Genomic DNA, 21,405 nt, shown 5'->3' with positions numbered 1-21,405 from the left:
CTGTTTTATATCTTTCTATTTGCAGACAGTGCCATTAGTTCTCCATCCACACCCAATACATCGCTTTCTTCACAAACAAATCTAGTTTGCGGAGGTGTTGGTACCCCATCACCAAATACACCTTCACCTGCCACGCCAACTTCACAACAATCTGCAAGCACACCGCTGAGCGGCAATAGTGCAATATACCAAACACCTGGTGGCTCCGCATATGGTGGTGTTTCGTCAACTTCAGGCCATAAGAACAGTTTAAAGGGTATAAAATTAGCGCGTAGAGCGCGCTCATTCAAGGACGATCTTATTGAGAAAATTTCAATGATACGAACACCGAACAATACGCTGGGGAGGTAAGTTATACATAACTGATAATAATAATAGTGCACAGTAGTTATCTGTTTTTCGGGTGTTATTAAAACTAAATATCCAACTCGGAAAGAGTGACGCAACGAATCGAAGCTTGGTTTCAAAATAATAAAAATCCTTCCAATATACCTAAAAAGATGTTGAATATCACGTTCAAGCTTGATTAAGGCACGGCTTAATGGTCCTAGTGACCTTAAAGCGAGCAGAATAATTGCACTGAAGATGACACAATGCTAAAATGGTTTCCACACGAAGCCAGATTTGACAAGGAAATTTGACGCTCCCAACGCTTTTATTTAATTGTCTGAACAACGCCCTAGATTGATGAGAGGAGTGTGATGACTAGTACCTAGGACCTAACTTATTATTTTCTAGCTTTTAGTATTATTATTATTTCATGTCAGTATTGTTTTCAATAAAACCGTTTAACTAAACATTTTTTTAAATTATTTTATTTTCAAGTTTTTAGTATTTATTTAATTGCCTATTATTTCTCATTCTATTTGGTTCATTTAGTGAGTTATTATTATCTTTATAATTCCTGACAATTTGTTACAATCTAAGTCCTCAATAAATAATGCTTCCACAGACTTTACTCAACTCGGCGCTACGTATGCTTGTCCCTCCTCGAACTCCAAAATATTTTGATGTCACTTCTACCGGACTGTATGTAATATTTGTTCCAAATATGAGCCAAATCGGACGACAAAAACGAGTATTTTTATACTCAGCTGAGCAGAGCTCACAGAGTATATTAATTTTGTTCGCATAACGGTACCCTGTAACGGCATAAACTAATCGAGATAGATATAGACTTCTATATATCAAAATGATCTGGGCGAAAAAAGTTCATTTAGCCATGTCCGTCCGTCCGTCCGTAAACACGATAACTTGAGAAAATTTTGAGGTATCTTGATGAAATTTGGTATGTATGTTCCTGGGCACTCATCTCAGATCGCTATTTAAAATGAACGAAATCGGACTATAACCACACCCACTTTTTCGATGTCGAAAATTTCGAAAAACCGAAAAAGTACGATAATTCATTACCAAATACGGATAAAGCGATGAAACTTAGTAGGTGAGTTGAGCTTATACGCAGAATAGAAAATTAGTAAAATTTTGGACAATGGGCGTAGCAACGCCCACTTTTAAAAGAAGGTAATTTAAAAGTTTTGCAAGCTGTAATTTGGCAGTCGTTGAAGATATCATGATGAAATTTGGCAGGAAATTAACTCCTATTACTATATGTGTTCTAAATAAGAATTAGCAAAATCGGATGACGATTAATCTTTAAAAAATTTTTTTTAAGTCAAATTTTAACAAAAATTGAATATCTTTACAGTATATAAGTAAATTATGTCAACATTCAACGCCAGTAATGATATGGTATGGTGCAACAAAATACAAAAATTAAAGAAAATTTTAAAATGGGCGTGGCTCCGCCTTTTTCATTTAATTTGTCTAGAATACTTTTAATGCCATAAGTCGAACTAAAATTTACCTATCCTTGTGAAATTTGGTAAGGGCATAGCTTCTATACCGATAACTGTTTTCTGTGAAAATGTGCGAAATCGGTTGAAGCCACGCCCAGTTTTTATACACAGTCGATCGTCTGTGCTTCCGCTCGGCCGTTAACACGATAACTTGAGCAAAAATCGATATATCTTTACTAAACTTAGTTCACGTACTTATCTGAACTCACTATATCTTGGTATTAAAAATGGGCGAAATCCGAATATGACCATGCCCACTTTTTCGGTTTCGAAAATTTCGAAAAATGAAAAAAATGCATAATTCTATACCAAAATCGAAAAAAAGGGATGAAACATGGTGATTGGATTGGTTTTTTGACGCAAAATATAACTTAAAAAAAAAAAACTTTGTAAACTGGGTGTGACACCTACCATATTAAGTAGAAGAAAATGAAAAAGTGCTGCAGGGCGAAATCAAAAGCCCTTGGAATCATGGCAGGAATATTGTTCGTGGTATTACATATATAAATAAATTAGCGGTACCCGACAGATGATGGCCTGGGTCACCCTGGTCCACATTTTGGTCGATATCTCGAAAACGTCTTCACATATTTCATTTCATTTCATTTCCACAACTACCACCACTCCCTTTTAAAACCCTCATTAATACCTTTAATTTGCTACCCATATCGTACAAACACATTCTAGAGTCACCCCTGGTCCACCTTTGTGGCGATATCTCGAAAATGCGTCCACCTACAGAGCTAAGGCCCACTCCCTTTTAAAATACCCATTACCACCTTTCATTTGATACCCATATCCTACAAACACATTCTAGAGTCACCCCGGTCCACCTTTATGGCGATATCTCGAAAAGGCGTCCACCTATAGAACTATGACCCACTTCCTTTTAAAATACTCTTTAATACCTTCCATTTGATACCCATGTCATACAAACATATTCCAGGGTTGCCCTAGGTTCATTTTCCTAGATGGTGATTTTCCCTTATTTTGTCTCCAAAGCTCTCAGCTGATTATGTAATGTTCTGTTACACCCGAACTTAGCCTTCCTTACTTGTTATATCTCGATCCGATCGAAGCGATTTATATTTCTGTGTGTAATATGTGTTCCAAATATGAGCCAAATCGGACCGGAAATTATTGCATTGTCATCGGGTTCCGAACTATATTCCAAATTTCAAGCTTGTAGCTTATCGGGAAGTTACTTAAATTTTAATTATAAGATTCGTTCACAATGGGAGGCCGAGCGGCCGCTACACAGAGTCCAAGCTAAATAACCGGTTAAAAATTACGGCTTTTAACTAAATTTGTCTAGAAATAAATAAAACTCCTTCCAATATGAGTCAAAATATCAATCAGTGCAATGTTTCATACCGCGCTTAGAGCGTCATTAAGGCACGATCTAATCGTCCCTGTCACAGGCAAATAATTGCACTGAAGATGGCTTAATGCTGAAACTGATATAACTCCAAACACGCACAAGATGAAAAAATTTGGATTTTTAGATTCCTTTAAATACTCAAAAAAATTATTGACATACTAATATAAAAACTCTCCTTTTCTCTTTAGATCCCATTCTCCACACAGTCCACGCAGCAAACCAATGAAACCCCCACCGACTGCTGAAGAGGTAGCCAAATCTGCCAGTTCATTAGAAATGCATGTTAAGGATATATCGAATGCCTTAAAGCACTTTCGTGATGTGATATTAAAATCGAAGCTGGAAGTTTTGCCAGGTAATGCGACAGTGATCCTTGAGACAATCGCCAGCATGTATACCGTTATACAGTCCTATGCATTGGACAAACATAGTACCGTCCTATTGTCGGCGACACAACAAGTCTATCAATCGCTTGGCAAATTAGTTAAGCTCTGTGATGAGGTAATGCTTATCTATGCAGCGCGACGTAGCGATGAGGAAAGAGGTAATGAAGATAACGGGCTAGATGAGCAGCATCAACAGTTAAAAGCATTACTTAGTGAAGATAATGTAAAGGAGATTGTTGATTTACTTGGTGATGCGGTTCGAGTAAGTGCGCTGAAAAGTTTTGTCTTTATTTACATATTTATGTATGTTAATATGTATGAGCAGAGTATGCAAACAAACAAATCCACACAATTTTTAATTCATTCATGCAATACTACACAATGGCGAACGAATTACAAATTAAGTTAGCAAGTTGCTTAAAACATAAGCGTTCTCTAATGGATCGGTCTCTGATACACTTCCCGGAAAAAACGTTTTTTTTTTTGGGGATTCGCTACGTGATGTAAGCAAAGCACCCTCTCCAAAACGGATTTCATTACACTGATCGAAATGCGACTGGAATATTGAAAAATTGTGTCACTCTTTTTTTTAGAGTTTTTTTTTTTGGTGCTTCTCAAAGCTCAGCGGTAGTTAGCTTAGCACCCCTTTCAAAACTGACTTACACTTCTCTGATAGAAATGCGACTAAGCTTGTATTTTGTTGGGTATTAGTCGCTAACAAGTTGCGTAAACGAAAATGTTGACCCTCCTTTTATACTCAGTTGAGCAGAGCTCACAGAGTATATTAACTTTGATTGGATAACGGTTGGTTGTACAGGTATAAACGAATCGAGATAGATATAGACTTCCATATATCAAAATCATCAGTATTGTATTTGATTGAGCCATATCGGTCCGTCCGTCTGTCCGTCCGTTAACACGATAACTTGAGTAAATTTTGAGGTATCTTGATGAAATTTGGTATGTAGGTTCCTGGGCACTCATCTCAGATCGCTATTTAAAATGAACGATATCGGACTATAACCACGCTCACTTTTTCGATATCGAAAATTTCGAAAAATCGAAAAAGTGCGATAATTCATTACCAAAGACGGATAAAGCGATGAAACTTGGTAGGTGAGTTGAAGGTATGACGCAGAATAGAAAATTTGTAAAATTTTGGACAATGGGCGAGGCACCGCCCACTTTTAAAAGAAGGTAATTTAGAAGTTTTGCAAGCTGTAATTTGGCAGTCGTTGAAGATATATTGATGAAATTTGGCAGGAACGTTACTGCTATTTCTATATGTATGCTTAATAAAAATTAGCAAAATCGGAGAACGACCACGCCCACTTAAACAAAAAAAAATTTTTTAAGTCAAATTTAAAAAAAAGTTAATATATTTACAGTATATAAGTAAATTATGTCAACATTTAACTCCAGTAATGATATGGAGCAACAAAATACAAAAATAAAAGAAATTTTCAAAATGAGCGTGGCTCCGCCCTTTTTCATTTAATTTGTCTAGGATACTTTTAATGCCATAAGTCGAACAAAAATTTACCAATCCTTGTGAAATTTGGTAGGGGCTAAAATTCTAGGACGATAACGGTTTTCTGTGAAAAAGGGCGAACTCGGTTTGAAGCCACGCCCAGTTTTTAAACACGGTTGACCGTCTGTCCTTCCGCTCGGCCGCTAACACGATAACTTGAGCAAAAATCGATATATCTTTACTAAACTCAGTCCACGTCATTATCTGAACTCACTTTGTATTGGTATACAAAATTGCCGAAATCCGACTATGACCACGCCCACTTTTTCGATATCGAAAATTACGAAAAATGAAAAAAAATGCCATAATTCTATACCAAATACGAAAAAAGGGATAAAACATGGTAATTGGATTGATTTATTGACGCAAAATATAACTTAAGAAAAAAACTTTGTAAAATGGGTGTGGCACCTTCCATATTAAGTAAAATAAAATGAAAAAGTTCTGCAGGGCGAGATGAAAAGAATTTGGAATATTAGAAGGAATATTGTTCGTGGTATTACATATATAAATAAATTAGCGGTACCCGACAGATGATGGTCTGGGTCACCTTGGTCCACATTTTGGTCATTATCTCGAAAACGCCTTCACATATACAACTACCACCACTCCCTTTTAAAACCCTCATAAATACCCTTAATTTGATACCCATATCGTACAAACATATTATAGAGTCACCCCTGGTCCACCTTTATGGCGATATCTCGAAAAGGCGTCCACCTATAGAACTAAGGCCCACTCCCTTTTAAAATACTCATTAACACCTTTCATTTGATACCCATTTCGTACCAACAAATTCTAGAGTCAGCCCTGGTCCACCTTTATGGCGATATCCCTAAATGACGTCCACCTATAGAACCATGGCCCTCTTAAAATACTCTTTAATACCATCCATTTGATACACATGTCATACAAACACATTCCAGGGTTACCCTAGGTTAATTTTCCTACAAGGTGATTTTCCCTTAATTTGTCTCCATAGCTCTCAACTGAGTATGTAATGTTCGGTTACACCCGAACTTAGCCTTCCTTACTTGTTTTAAGTACTTTTTGTTTTGGGGACTTAGCCAAAATGACGAGGACTTAGCGAGGCATCCTCGAACACTTAGCACTGACAAAATTTTTATTTGCGCAAATAATTAGTGACTCATATACCAAGCTAAGACGCATTTCAATCAATGAAGTGTAAGACAGTTTTTCCGAGGGCGCTTCGGTGCTACACGTCTACTTAACGAAGCACCCAAAAAATAGTCACGAAAATTTTCTTTTTGCAACCAATTAGCGATTAATACGCTACAAAATACCAACTAAGTAACATTTGGATCACTGAAGAAAAAGTCAGTTTTTATGAGGCTGCCTAGCTAACTTCACGTGAACTTAGCGAAACACCCAAAAACACACTTGGAAAAGTGCGGCAAATTTTTTCTCTTCGCAACTAGTTAGTGAATAATTTGCAACAAAATACCGTCCTATTGATTTTTTCATCCGCCGAAAGCGCTTCGCAAACTTTATGTCTATGAAAAGCTACATATGTACCAATATTAAAACAAATTGTCCTACAAAATGGTCAACTACACCGAACTGCAGGCTACATATACTTTGTTTTTTCCCTATTTAGCTCAGTTCAGAACTAATCATGAAACGTGTGTCACTGCTATTAGGTATCGTAACATTTTCCAATCGCCTAAAGGCTTGCTTGCGAAAAACGAGAGCTTCGTTTGTAATGCTCCTCGCATAGTGATTCAGGAAGTGCTCGCGTACTGTTTGTATATTCACTCGACACATTTGTGATAAATTTCATGACTTTGCATACTCTGCTCACGATTATAAGAAAGTGTGTATATTAGACTGGGTCGATTTATTAACCGATATCGCGCCATCGATTTTTCGATAGGATTTGGGTTCAGGAAAAAAAAGTTCCACTACGCATACCCAAAAAAATAATTTTCGAGCCAGCCAAATTTCATTTTTTTGACTTTTTTTCGACTTTGATTTTTAAGGTTTTTTTCATGACCTACTAAAAAATTTTCATATGTATACCCTGTTCGACCCAAAAATGTCCGCTAAAAACGTTGGCGATAACAGTTTTTTGAAAAAAAACTTAAAAATCAAAGTCGAAAAAAAGTCAAAAAAATGAAATTTCGCAGGTTCGAAAATTATTTTTTTGGGTATGCGTAGTGGAACTTTTTTCCTGAGCCCAAATCCTATCTAAAAATCGATGGCGCGATATCGGTTGACTTTCATCCATAGAAATCGACCCACCCTAGTGTATATGTCTGTTTATTTGCAAATCTTGTACCTGATCCAGTGAGATCACGTTGCTGCTCATCGCTCAGCTGTGCAGTGCGCAAAAATGTAGTCGCAAATTAAAGCGCGACAATAGCAGCAGCAAGAATAAATAAAAAATAATAAACAAAACAAACTCGTCATGAATCAGCGCGCCCTCAGGCTGACTGAAATTACAGTACCGAACGGAAAAATTACAGTGGCAGTATTTTTAGAAATACGTCAATTAAAATGTTGGTTTTTACTTTCGATATTTTAAGAAAATAATTTTATGAATTTTGTTACTGAAACGATGCAAACCAATCTCGGAAAAAGTTCGAAAAAAAAAAATAGAAGAATTTAATTGACGAAATTTGGTAAAAATGGCCACTTCTGTTATTCTGTTCGCTGCTGTAGATATTATAAATAAGCTAACAGCGCTGTTGTCACTCTGATTCAACGATATATATAGCGCGCGCCAAAAAAACAATTCAGGCAAAACGACGTATTAAAAATGCAAATATTAAACATTTACATACATCGAAACAGTCGGTGGTAATTAAAATGGGACGGTCCAGTAAGTTTGGGTTTGGTTTTTTTTTTTTGAAATTTGCCTTTATAAACAAAAAAAAAAAGATATAAGATGTCCGAATTCAGAACTCCCTCGATTGGAGGGGTACCGTTGGTACTTTCTGATAGGGTTAAATATTTGGGGACTGTTTTGGACAAGAAATTTTTATTTGCGCAAATAATTAGTGACTCATATACCAAGCTAAGACGCATTTCAATCAATGAAGTGTAAGACAGTTTTTCCGAGGGCGCTTCGGTGCTACACGTCTACTTAACGAAGCACCCAAAAAATAGTCACGAAAATTTTCTTTTTGCAACCAATTAGCGATTAATACGCTACAAAATACCAACTAAGTAACATTTGGATCACTGAAGAAAAAGTCAGTTTTTATGAGGCTGCCTAGCTAACTTCACGTGAACTTAGCGAAACACCCAAAAACACACTTGGAAAAGTGCGGCAAATTTTTTCTCTTCGCAACTAGTTAGTGAATAATTTGCAACAAAATACCGTCCTATTGATTTTTTCATCCGCCGAAAGCGCTTCGCAAACTTTATGTCTATGAAAAGCTACATATGTACCAATATTAAAACAAATTGTCCTACAAAATGGTCAACTACACCGAACTGCAGGCTACATATACTTTGTTTTTTCCCTATTTAGCTCAGTTCAGAACTAATCATGAAACGTGTGTCACTGCTATTAGGTATCGTAACATTTTCCAATCGCCTAAAGGCTTGCTTGCGAAAAACGAGAGCTTCGTTTGTAATGCTCCTCGCATAGTGATTCAGGAAGTGCTCGCGTACTGTTTGTATATTCACTCGACACATTTGTGATAAATTTCATGACTTTGCATACTCTGCTCACGATTATAAGAAAGTGTGTATATTAGACTGGGTCGATTTATTAACCGATATCGCGCCATCGATTTTTCGATAGGATTTGGGTTCAGGAAAAAAAAGTTCCACTACGCATACCCAAAAAAATAATTTTCGAGCCAGCCAAATTTCATTTTTTTGACTTTTTTTCGACTTTGATTTTTAAGGTTTTTTTCATGACCTACTAAAAAATTTTCATATGTATACCCTGTTCGACCCAAAAATGTCCGCTAAAAACGTTGGCGATAACAGTTTTTTGAAAAAAAACTTAAAAATCAAAGTCGAAAAAAAGTCAAAAAAATGAAATTTCGAAGGTTCGAAAATTATTTTTTTGGGTATGCGTAGTGGAACTTTTTTCCTGAGCCCAAATCCTATCTAAAAATCGATGGCGCGATATCGGTTGACTTTCATCCATAGAAATCGACCCACCCTAGTGTATATGTCTGTTTATTTGCAAATCTTGTACCTGATCCAGTGAGATCACGTTGCTGCTCATCGCTCAGCTGTGCAGTGCGCAAAAATGTAGTCGCAAATTAAAGCGCGACAATAGCAGCAGCAAGAATAAATAAAAAATAATAAACAAAACAAACTCGTCATGAATCAGCGCGCCCTCAGGCTGACTGAAATTACAGTACCGAACGGAAAAATTACAGTGGCAGTATTTTTAGAAATACGTCAATTAAAATGTTGGTTTTTACTTTCGATATTTTAAGAAAATAATTTTATGAATTTTGTTACTGAAACGATGCAAACCAATCTCGGAAAAAGTTCGAAAAAAAAAAATAGAAGAATTTAATTGACGAAATTTGGTAAAAATGGCCACTTCTGTTATTCTGTTCGCTGCTGTAGATATTATAAATAAGCTAACAGCGCTGTTGTCACTCTGATTCAACGATAAATATAGCGCGCGCCAAAAAAACAATTCAGGCAAAACGACGTATTAAAAATGCAAATATTAAACATTTACATACATCGAAACAGTCGGTGGTAATTAAAATGGGACGGTCCAGTAAGTTTGGGTTTGGTTTTTTTTTTTGAAATTTGCCTTTATAAACAAAAAAAAAAGATATAAGATGTCCGAATTCAGAACTCCCTCGATTGGAGGGGTACCGTTGGTACTTTCTGATAGGGTTAAATATTTGGGGACTGTTTTGGACAAGAAATTTTTATTTGCGCAAATAATTAGTGACTCATATACCAAGCTAAGACGCATTTCAATCAATGAAGTGTAAGACAGTTTTTCCGAGGGCGCTTCGGTGCTACACGTCTACTTAACGAAGCACCCAAAAAATAGTCACGAAAATTTTCTTTTTGCAACCAATTAGCGATTAATACGCTACAAAATACCAACTAAGTAACATTTGGATCACTGAAGAAAAAGTCAGTTTTTATGAGGCTGCCTAGCTAACTTCACGTGAACTTAGCGAAACACCCAAAAACACACTTGGAAAAGTGCGGCAAATTTTTTCTCTTCGCAACTAGTTAGTGAATAATTTGCAACAAAATACCGTCCTATTGATTTTTTCATCCGCCGAAAGCGCTTCGCAAACTTTATGTCTATGAAAAGCTACATATGTACCAATATTAAAACAAATTGTCCTACAAAATGGTCAACTACACCGAACTGCAGGCTACATATACTTTGTTTTTTCCCTATTTAGCTCAGTTCAGAACTAATCATGAAACGTGTGTCACTGCTATTAGGTATCGTAACATTTTCCAATCGCCTAAAGGCTTGCTTGCGAAAAACGAGAGCTTCGTTTGTAATGCTCCTCGCATAGTGATTCAGGAAGTGCTCGCGTACTGTTTGTATATTCACTCGACACATTTGTGATAAATTTCATGACTTTGCATACTCTGCTCACGATTATAAGAAAGTGTGTATATTAGACTGGGTCGATTTATTAACCGATATCGCGCCATCGATTTTTCGATAGGATTTGGGTTCAGGAAAAAAAAGTTCCACTACGCATACCCAAAAAAATAATTTTCGAGCCAGCCAAATTTCATTTTTTTGACTTTTTTTCGACTTTGATTTTTAAGGTTTTTTTCATGACCTACTAAAAAATTTTCATATGTATACCCTGTTCGACCCAAAAATGTCCGCTAAAAACGTTGGCGATAACAGTTTTTTGAAAAAAAACTTAAAAATCAAAGTCGAAAAAAAGTCAAAAAAATGAAATTTCGCAGGTTCGAAAATTATTTTTTTGGGTATGCGTAGTGGAACTTTTTTCCTGAGCCCAAATCCTATCTAAAAATCGATGGCGCGATATCGGTTGACTTTCATCCATAGAAATCGACCCACCCTAGTGTATATGTCTGTTTATTTGCAAATCTTGTACCTGATCCAGTGAGATCACGTTGCTGCTCATCGCTCAGCTGTGCAGTGCGCAAAAATGTAGTCGCAAATTAAAGCGCGACAATAGCAGCAGCAAGAATAAATAAAAAATAATAAACAAAACAAACTCGTCATGAATCAGCGCGCCCTCAGGCTGACTGAAATTACAGTACCGAACGGAAAAATTACAGTGGCAGTATTTTTAGAAATACGTCAATTAAAATGTTGGTTTTTACTTTCGATATTTTAAGAAAATAATTTTATGAATTTTGTTACTGAAACGATGCAAACCAATCTCGGAAAAAGTTCGAAAAAAAAAAATAGAAGAATTTAATTGACGAAATTTGGTAAAAATGGCCACTTCTGTTATTCTGTTCGCTGCTGTAGATATTATAAATAAGCTAACAGCGCTGTTGTCACTCTGATTCAACGATAAATATAGCGCGCGCCAAAAAAACAATTCAGGCAAAACGGCGTATTAAAAATGCAAATATTAAACATTTACATACATCGAAACAGTCGGAGGTAATTAAAATGGGACGGTCCAGTAAGTTTGGGTTTGGTTTTTTTTTTTGAAATTTACCTTTATAAACAAAAAAAAAAGATATAAGATGTCCGAATTCAGAACTCCCTCGATTGGAGGGGTACCGTTGGTACTTTCTGATAGGGTTAAATATTTGGGGACTGTTTTGGACAAGAAACTGTCCTGGAGACCCAATGTGGCAGATCGGGCCAGGAAGGCCGCCATTGCCTTGTACTGCTGCAGAGGGGCTATCGGAAAGAGAAGGGGACTCTCGCCAGGAGTAGTACACTGGCTTTATGAGATGGTGGTCAAACCGATTCTGCTATATGGGGTGTTGGTCTGGTGGAAAGCACTGGACGCGGCGAGCACCTCCAAAATGTTAATGTCCGTGCAACGGACGGCGCTGATTGGTATAACTGCTTCCTATACAACCTTCACGCCAGTCATTCCACCGAGAAAGGAGTGGGGAAGAGGAATTATGTGGGGCATGGGACCGGTTAACTTGTTCACGGATGGGTCGAAGCTGGATGGAAAGCTTGGGGAGAGGAGTCTTTTGTCAAGAGCTAAATGTAAGCCGCAAGTTTAAGTTGGCTGATCACTGCAGTGTATTCCAAGCGGAAGTTGCTGCGATTAAGGATGCGGTGGATGGAATGCTATCCAGTGCTACTACGGATAGCCAAGCGGCTATCAAGGCCTTGAGCTCGCGATCGAGAGTGGTTTGGGAGTGCCTGACCTCGCTTGCGATTGCATAGAATTATTTTACAATTAAGATTATCTGGGTCCCGGGCCATAGTGATATCCCGGGTAACTGTCAAGCGGATCTCTTAGCCCGCATCGGTACAACTGAACCGGGATTTTGGGATCCCGCTGGGCCTCGATTCAGCTCAGCAAACGTTGGGCGGACACCACGTCTTGCAGGGTAGCAAGATCTTCCTGGCCGAAAGTGGATGGCAGGAGGTCTGCTGAAATAATTGGGTTCACTAAGGCTCACCTATCAATGGTCATTGGGGTTTTGACAGGGAAACTCAATCCTGCTGCAGCTGTACGGAGGATGATGAGGTGGAATCACCAAATCACTTTATGCTTGATTGCCCAGCTTTTGCCAGAACTAGGCGAAAGTACTTCGGTCGCGACTCACTCGGATCTCCCGAGGATTTATCCAAAGTTGAGATCGGTATCATTCGGAGCTTTATCGTTGCTACCCAACGATTCTCTAAGTAGTTAGATCTAAGTCACCGTTATTTTTGGTGTATGTGGTATCACAACGGACCTTCGCGTTGTCCAAGTGAGCTATCCTTATCAGGGCAGCTACCACCTAATCTAACCTAACCTAACACAAAAAAAAAAAAACGCTGGGGGTCTTTTCATGTCAAATTGTGTAGAAAAATTTATTTGGGATATTAAGTACATGTCATTGAAGCATGACAACTCTAAAATCAGCCTAAAATTTCAGCGAAAGCTGTTTTTCCAACAGGTTTTTCTGTTGGATGAAAGAAAAATCTGTTTTCATTTTGAAAAAAAAAAAACAAAAAACAATTTTTTTTAGATATTTACCGACACATGATCTGGCACTAAGGCATCCTTACCCCCAAAAAGGGTTTCTATAGTGTTTTTTTTTATTATTTTTTGAAAGGTCTCTGAGATTTGAAGGGAATTTTTGATAACTTTCTGAAAAGTTGTCTGACATGGATAATGCCTCGTTTTAATAACAATAAAATAAAAAACGAAATATAGACTTAGGGTTTGCGCGAGTAGTATTTTTGAAAATTAAGAAAAATTATTAAAATACATAATTTGTACCTTTGATATAACAAAAATCCAATCACTTTTTTGAAACATGTTTAAACATCCCTGAAAAATAAGTTAAAGAACGGAACGAAAAATTGGAAAAATTGTGCAAACGGTTATTAAAAAGGAGCGAAATTTTAAAATAATTATATTCTTTTGGTTGGCTATAAAAACGATTTTTCCCAATTTTACCGAAATATGTGATTCAAAATCCATCGGGGAGATAAGTTGGCACGGAAAACATTGATTAGTAAAAGCAACGTAAAAAACCTGTAGATATTATACCCAAAAAGTAGTTTCATTTGACTTGACAAAAAGCTTTATTTGACCTGAAAAGAGTTTCACTTGATTTGTAAAAAAGTTTTATTTGACTTGAAAAAAGTTTCACTTGAATTGAAAAAAGTCTAATTTGACTTGAAAAAAGTTTCATTTGATTTGAAAAAAAGTTTTATTTGACCTGAAAAAAGTTTCATAAGATTCGAAAATAGTTTCATTTAACTGAAAAAAGTTTCAGTTGATTTGAAAAAAGTTTAATTTGACTTAAAACAAAAGCTTCAAAAGTCTCACTTGATTTGAAAAAAGTTTCTTTTGACTTAAAAAAAGTTTCAAAAGTTTCACTTGATTTGAAAAAAAAGTTTCTTTTGACTTAAAAAAAAGCTTCAAAAGTTTCATTTGAAGGGCAAAAAATTTCATTTCATTTGGAAAAGAAAAAACTTTCATTTAAAATGAAAAAGTTTCTGTTTGCTTAAAAAAAGTTTTATTTTACCTTAAAAAATGTTTAGTTGAAATGAAAAAATTTTCATTTGATTTGAAAAAAGTTTTATATTTATAGATGGACCAATTTAATATTTGTGTTTGCTGGGTTGAGCACATATGGTTAAAAATTAAAACACAGTTGTTGTTGTTTTTTCCCGACGCGTTTCGACGTTCTTTTCTCTCACGTCATCTAGGGATTTATTAATTATATTACAATTAAATTTACAATTGCACTTTATTTGAAACATAAACTGTTGGCACTTGCATTTTTGTTTACTTTGAAAGTTTAATTTGAAATGAAAAAATATCCCTTGATTTGACAAAGTTTCATTTGGCTTGAAAAAATTTTCATTAGATTTGAAAAAATTTTGATTTTATTTGAAAAAACTTTCCTTTGATTTGGAAAAAGTTTAAGTTTGTTTAAAAAAGTTTCATTGAAATAAAAATTTATTTAAAAAAAAAAAAAACAAATTCTTTTTACTTGAACAAAGTTTTATTTGATCTAAAAAAAGTTTAATTTGATTTGAAAAAGTTTAATTGAAATTAAAAGCTTCTTTTGACATTATATGGCTCGAAAAAAAGTTGATTTCAAATGAAAAAAGTTTCATAGATAAAAGTTTCATTACATTTGAAAAAAGGTTGTATTTTATTCGAAAAAAGTTTCATTTAAAAAACGCAATTTCTTATATGTTATAAAGTTCGAATTACAAACGAAGAGCGCATAACTTTGTTTTTTATACATAAAAAAATAAAAAATAAAAACAAGCTCCATTTTGCTGGCGCATAACTGTTTGTATATTCGTAATGGGTAAAAAAGTGAAAATACTTAAAACAAGTAATATTAATAAAAATCTTCAGGGTCATTTAAAGATGAGATCAAAATCCTTTGTTTCGAAAATTAACATAAGCTAAATGTTTGCGGTTTTTTTTTGTCGTCGTCGGTCTGTTTGTCACAAGTGTAATTCATTAATTTTAATATTTTTCATTGCTCTTAATGTATTTTACACTAAACTTGTTTCTTGTTTTATTCCCTCCCCCCAATAGAATTTGGCGACACTTGCGCAACAAAAAATCAAGGAACGCGAAGGAAATGCTTTCAAGTATGAGCCGTGCAATGTCACAGATGCTGCGACTCTGGCGAATAACGCAGCCGCGTCACACAATCACCTAATGCGTCTGCCGGTGGATGTTGCTGGTCAACGTACGTCGCTGCCGGACATAACGCTTACACCGAAGTAGGTTTAACGACAAAAAAAAAATTCACACAAATGTATGCCTATTGATAACCTAGATTTTTATTTTAAAAAATGTGTGAGCTTATTTATGGCATTGTTTTAGAAAATTAACAGAGTTGCTGTGAAAGTATTCGCTAGGACTATTATAACCTAGAATGCCCGTACAATTTCAGGAGAAAATACCAATGCCCAGCTTGTAAATGGCTTTGTGAAGGCAATGAAGGGCCTTGTGACGTCTACGACAGTTGCGATAGGGAGGAAGGCGCCAATCGGAGTCTCGAACTTGCTTGTGTGGTGGGAAAAGGACATCGGCGTAAAGAGCACGTCATAGGCGTCAATGAATGGACCCTGCAATGAAGATTGCGAAAATTAAAGCTTAGATGATTTTCGATATCGACCGATAAAAATAGCCGACATGGTATCTTATAATATGGGCGGCGGCAGTCGCGACTGTGACACAGCACTTTCCTACTACATATGTAGAAATATTTAATTTTAAGTAATTAAAGGCATAGAATTGTTTATTCTTCATACCCTTCCCATTTCTTTCCGTCTCTGACTTTTATTCATCCTCTCACACTAACACTAATTCCCCCACTCCTTTTCTAATGCGTAGCCCTTTTTCTTAACTATTCTTATCTGTTTTCCCTTCAGAGGGCTAGAGAGAGAGAGAGAGAAAGAGAAAGTGGGGAGACAAAAGAAGTGAAGACCGGCAGAGGAATTGAGAGGGGAGAAAAACGTGAGAGAGAAAATTAAAGATAGGGACACAGAGACAGAGTGGCTGTGAGAAAAACAGAGAGAGGGAGAGAGACAGATAGAGTGAAAGCGAGGAGAGGGAAAGCTGGAGAGAAAGATAGGGAGAGATAGATAGAGAAAATAAAGATAGAAGATAGAGAGAATAAAGAGAAAAGGAAGTACAAAGCAAGCAGAGCGATATTCATTCATACATTCAATGATTGGTGCTTAATCACCTAGCAATACGGACACAGTTTTGTTATACATTCGCCTAATATGAACTAGCCAATGAAACCTGTGGACCTTCATGCATTACGCTATGTTCGAATACTCCAATGGCCAGTTTTTGATTTTATATATTTTCTGCTCCATTACAGAGAACGTGATATTTTAGAAAAAACCAATTCAAATCCCATACGTGCATCACATAGTACTGAAAGTATTTTACGCGATACAAGTCCACCGCCAAAACCGCCGCTACCAAATAGGTGAGACAATTTTTTTTTTAATTTACAATTTTTTCAAACATCAAAGCTTTTCAATTTTATTTGTACATTTTATAGACCACCACCGTTGCCGCCCAAACGACGTAGCCAACAACAACAGCAGCAACAGCAACAGAATTCACATAGTAAAAGTATAAATTCGGACTTAGATTGGAGTTCTGATGTTTCGTTGATTAATTACGGTGTAGATTAGTAAGTATTCGAAATTTTTTATAAATGATTTGGAAATTTTATCAGCTATTCATTTTTATTTTAGATAGCTTAAAAAAAATCTTTAATGAATTTTATAACGAAAAGTATGTTAATGAATTTCGAAAAAATTTTCAAAAAAGTTGCAAATTTCGAAAATTTACAAGTTTATAGCCAACGTTGCGTTTCAATTATTTTAGGTTTTATTTCAAACGTTTTGTAAACGGAAAATCTTGTAAGCTTTATATCTATTACTGTAAGCTTATTAAGAACTTAATTTTATTTTACGTTGCTTTTTGAGAAGTTTCAAATTTTCGAAGTTCAGAACTCTGTATTCAAAGTTAATAATCTAAAAATGTTACATTAAAGAAGCTTTCATATTACACTAATAATTAGAACAATTCGAAAATTTGAAGTATTCGGCCAGGATGTTTGAAGTATTCCAATATAAATTTCGAAAACATCAGACACAAAGTTCAAAATGCTCGATTTTACCTTAAACATGTTTCTGATCTGAATCCGATTTCGAATAATAAGCTTGAAACATTCAAGGTACAAAATTTTCAAATTAAAAACGAATGTCTTACAATAAAATATTCGAGATTTTAGATTAGACGCTCGAATGTTTTGAACTCGAAGTTCAAAAATATTCAAGCTCGAAATACGATCAATTTATAATTCTGATATTTCAGAGTACGAATAACAAATACTAATATTTGCAGTTGAATAGCTTGTGAGATATTGGATATAGCTAGATTTCGAAAGTAAACTCGAAATTTTCAATATATTTAATAGTAAAAGTTGAAGGCTTCTGAATTAAAAAGTCGTACTTTTCTAAGATAAAGCTCGAAGCTTTCGAACTCGAAATATTTTAGGCCTAAGTTCGTAATTTTCAAATACCCGTTCTGATATTTTGGAGCTAAAAATCCTCTATTGGACCTTGAGGGTGTTTATTTAAACCTAAACTTTTTTTAGAATTGTGAAAGATTTTTTTCCATACAAAATGCGTAAATTTTTTCCAATATTGAGGAAAACACCTTTCGAAGAAAAATTGTTTAAAACTAATTGCGAATATTGAGAGACTTCGAACTTTTAATTTACCAGCCTAGAATTAATTGAACTAAGATTCTGGATACTCCAAAAGAGTTCTCACACTTTTTCGAAATTGGTTTACATAGTTTGCTCATTAAAGTTACCTTTAATTCTCAACAAACTTTGGAAATTTTTTAAAAATTTCTCGATCTTCGAATAGTTTTGAAAGCATTTTCGGAGTTTGTTTACAGGGATTTCATAAGACATTAATCAATTTTTTTTCTAAAATTTCTTGTGTTTTTACCATAAGGCCTTCGAACTTCTTTACAAAATTTTCGTTCTATGATTAACCTTTTTTGTCTAAATTAAGGGAAATAACAAAAAAACACAAATATTACTGATCAAATTTGCTTATAAGTTGAAAAATTTCATTTGATTTTTAAAAACATCTCGAACTTTTCCGAAAACCTTTTCGAAATGTTTATTATTATTATATTCTTATAATACTCTTCGGCCTGCAACTCATTTCGTCAAATTCCAGGCGAAACTTAAAATTTGTTCAAAGATTTTTAAAAACTTCTCAATTTTCGAATATGTTTGAAAACGTTTTCGAAGGTTGCTTACATAAATTCGATTTTCTTTTATCAAAATTTTTGGATTTTTTGGATAACGTTTTCGAAATTTCTTTACAAAATTTTCGTTCTCTGATTTATTCAACTTTTTTGTCTAAATTAGCGGAAAAAAAAATTTTTTTTTTAATTTTACTTAAAAGTTGGAAATGTTCATTTGATTTTTTAAAACATCTCGATGTAAAATAATTTTTCAAAGATTTTTAAAAATTTCCCAATTTTTGAAAACGTTTTTAAAGGTTGCTTACATAGTATTCGTTATACATAAATGAATTTTTTTAAACTTCTTGAATGTTTTCGATAAAGTTTTCGCAAATTTAAAATTATCGTTTTAAATTTATAAAATTATTTTTGTCTAAATTACCGAAAATAAAAAGACGCTTTTTCATTATAATAAAAAATTTGCAATAATTTAATAATAGAAAATATTGTGAATACATCTCAAACTAATAAAATTTACGAATGTATTAAATGAATGGACGATTAAATCACTCAATACGAAATTAATTGATACAATTTGCTTATCATTTATCTGATATTTTTTTTAGTCGCATGTGCGTATAAAATTCTGAAAGTAATTCCAATTAGTACGTTTATCCACTTTAACTCTCATCTTTTTTTGTTATGATAAAATTTTTTGTTTATAAATGTTTTTTAAACTGTTTTCTTTTTTACTTTCTCCGTACAGTAATCTCTCGGTACGTTCACACTCGCCAGATGAAAATTCTAGTCAATGTTCACTCGATTCAGATTTGAATCATTCACGCGAGGATGAAGAACTGAAATCGTTAGTGTTGAGCAATCGCCTTAATGACAGTATGCTCGATAATGATGTTGATAAGTTATTCATATCCAGTAAGTTTGATTAGTTATAAGGTTGATTGAAACGTTTTATTCGCTACTAACATTTTTTTTTTATAAAAAAAAAAACATACACTTCTTAACTATCGACATATACATACGTATGTCTATATGCAGAACCACTCATAAACGGCAAACGCGCCATGTTAAATACAACAGTTAGTGGTAGTAGCGGTGGCGCTGCTGCTGGTTGTGGTGCGGCTGGTGAATCGACCAACAATAACAACGCTGTCTTTATTGCACCACAAACTCAAAATACGGTATGCGAAGATTCCAAACCTATTAGTGGTGTCACCAATTCAGTTGCTAGCGATGATGCCGACGAATGTGATTTTATACAAAGTGGCAACAACGTTAATGGCAGCGCTGGTGTAGGCGCTGCTGCAGATAAACTGGAAATGCGCAAAAATTTTAATAATCGGCATTCTAACGAATCGGGTATTTGAAAAAAAAAAAAATTATAATAATAATTTGTGATTTTTAGGCGTTGTTTTGTTTGTTGCATATCAGTATATCATCTCGTATTTTGCGTTATTTTATTGTTGTCACTAAATTTGTTTGCAATTTAATTTTCTGATTTGTCGTTTTTGTTGAAAGCATGTGTTTCTACGTTTTGTTTGGTTGTTGTTTTTGTTTATTTTGTTATGTATTTATTGTTTTTATTTTAAGAAATGTTGGATTGTTGTGAGAGTTTAAACAACGTTTTTGTTTACAAATACTAATTGACTACCGAAGTACCGTTATGTTTTTCCCTTATTTTACCATTTATCTTTGCTTTAGTTCCGTTCCTTTTAAATTGTTGTGAATAACAGTCACTGAAGCAAAATGAGAAACCATATTTCCTATAATGTACACCTTGTTTTATTTTTATTTCAATGTCATTATTCACCCCTATTCTGCATTTCGATTACGTTCCCGTTCTCCGCTCCGCTTTAATCGAAGTTTGGTATTCTGCATTACGACGGAATCGTAAAGAGAAGAGGAAGAGCAAATGATTTTTCGAAATCATCTGTTGGTACGGAATGTGTGAACATTGGAACAAAATAAATTAAAGCAAATTTGTAAAAAACACTGAAAAACGTTTATATTTTATTATCCACGCCATTTTGTACAAAAAAAAGCAATAGAATATATTGCCGCAGTGTTATATTTTTTTGAGTGAAGTGCTTTCATAATTGTAAGTGTGTTTTTGTCGTTCTTTTGGCCAATTCCCTGCCGTGGCCACCAAGTTTTGTTAAAACGGATTCCTGCACGAATATAGTTGACATTTTCTGGATTTTAAGGATGCTAATTTCATTGCACTGGCCTAAAATACTTTATAAAGGTTTATTTATTCCTTCCGCAAGGATTGTTTACGTTTTCGCTTCACCTTCCTCTACGCCGGCAGCTTGCTTTGGCATATAACTGGACCCAACGAACAGACACAAATTATAGCTGTCTATTATAATGGAATCAATAGCCGCGGAATATTTGTGGAGTTGGAAAGCAACGCATACGAAAATGGCCAGACGATAATGGAACGGCAAATATTGCGACATTTGTGTAATCCATTTGAGATGAGTGACGAATTGTAAGAAATTGAACTTAAAAGTGGTAAAGTTTAAAGACTTATTTTCTTATTTAGGTTCAAAAAAAAAACTCTCGACTTAACAAGGATGCTTTCAAGTATATGTTAGACACTTTTGCGGGGCAAATACGTCCAAGGACTTCGACATCGACATGTTGTTTTTGACCTGGAAACATATAAAAAACAATCATCATCAAGCCTTCTACGTTTCTTAACAAGTTTTACTTACATTTTTGTTAAAATTCTGTTATAAATTAATAAAAAAATAAAAAGAAAATATTTTTCCGCCAACTAATTTGCAACTTAGAAAAACGGAACTACGATCGAAATGCAGAATACAAAAAATCGAACGATTCGAAGTTGGATCGAAAGAGATTG

At 34.8% G+C, this 21,405-nt stretch overlaps 1 protein-coding gene across 7 annotated transcripts in view; it reads left to right on the top strand.

Annotated features, from left to right (window-relative positions):
• The window catches only part of C3G (C3G guanyl-nucleotide exchange factor), a 144,885-nt gene that overhangs the window by 89,537 nt on the left and 33,943 nt on the right, over positions 1–21,405 (top strand). For 6 of the 7 annotated variants that reach the window (XR_010953197.1, XM_067785558.1, XM_067785557.1 and 3 more), the window contains 7 exons: positions 26–347; positions 3,429–3,888; positions 15,318–15,508; positions 16,621–16,731; positions 16,807–16,941; positions 19,288–19,454; positions 19,578–19,898. Coding sequence is in view for 6 of the 7 variants with exons in the window: in XM_067785558.1 (XP_067641659.1) it covers positions 26–347; positions 3,429–3,888; positions 15,318–15,508; positions 16,621–16,731; positions 16,807–16,941; positions 19,288–19,454; positions 19,578–19,898 (1,707 nt within the window). In the remaining variant the exon portion in view is untranslated. The remainder of the gene's footprint in view (positions 1–25; positions 348–3,428; positions 3,889–15,317; positions 15,509–16,620; positions 16,732–16,806; positions 16,942–19,287; positions 19,455–19,577; positions 19,899–21,405) is intronic. The other variant, XM_067785559.1, reaches the window with a different exon arrangement.

This window comes from Eurosta solidaginis, chromosome 4 (genome assembly GCF_040869045.1).
Source record: "Eurosta solidaginis isolate ZX-2024a chromosome 4, ASM4086904v1, whole genome shotgun sequence".
Lineage (NCBI taxonomy): Eukaryota > Metazoa > Arthropoda > Insecta > Diptera > Tephritidae > Eurosta > Eurosta solidaginis.
Note: the sequence above shows the minus strand (reverse complement) of the source record. Positions and strands in the feature narration are given on the sequence as shown.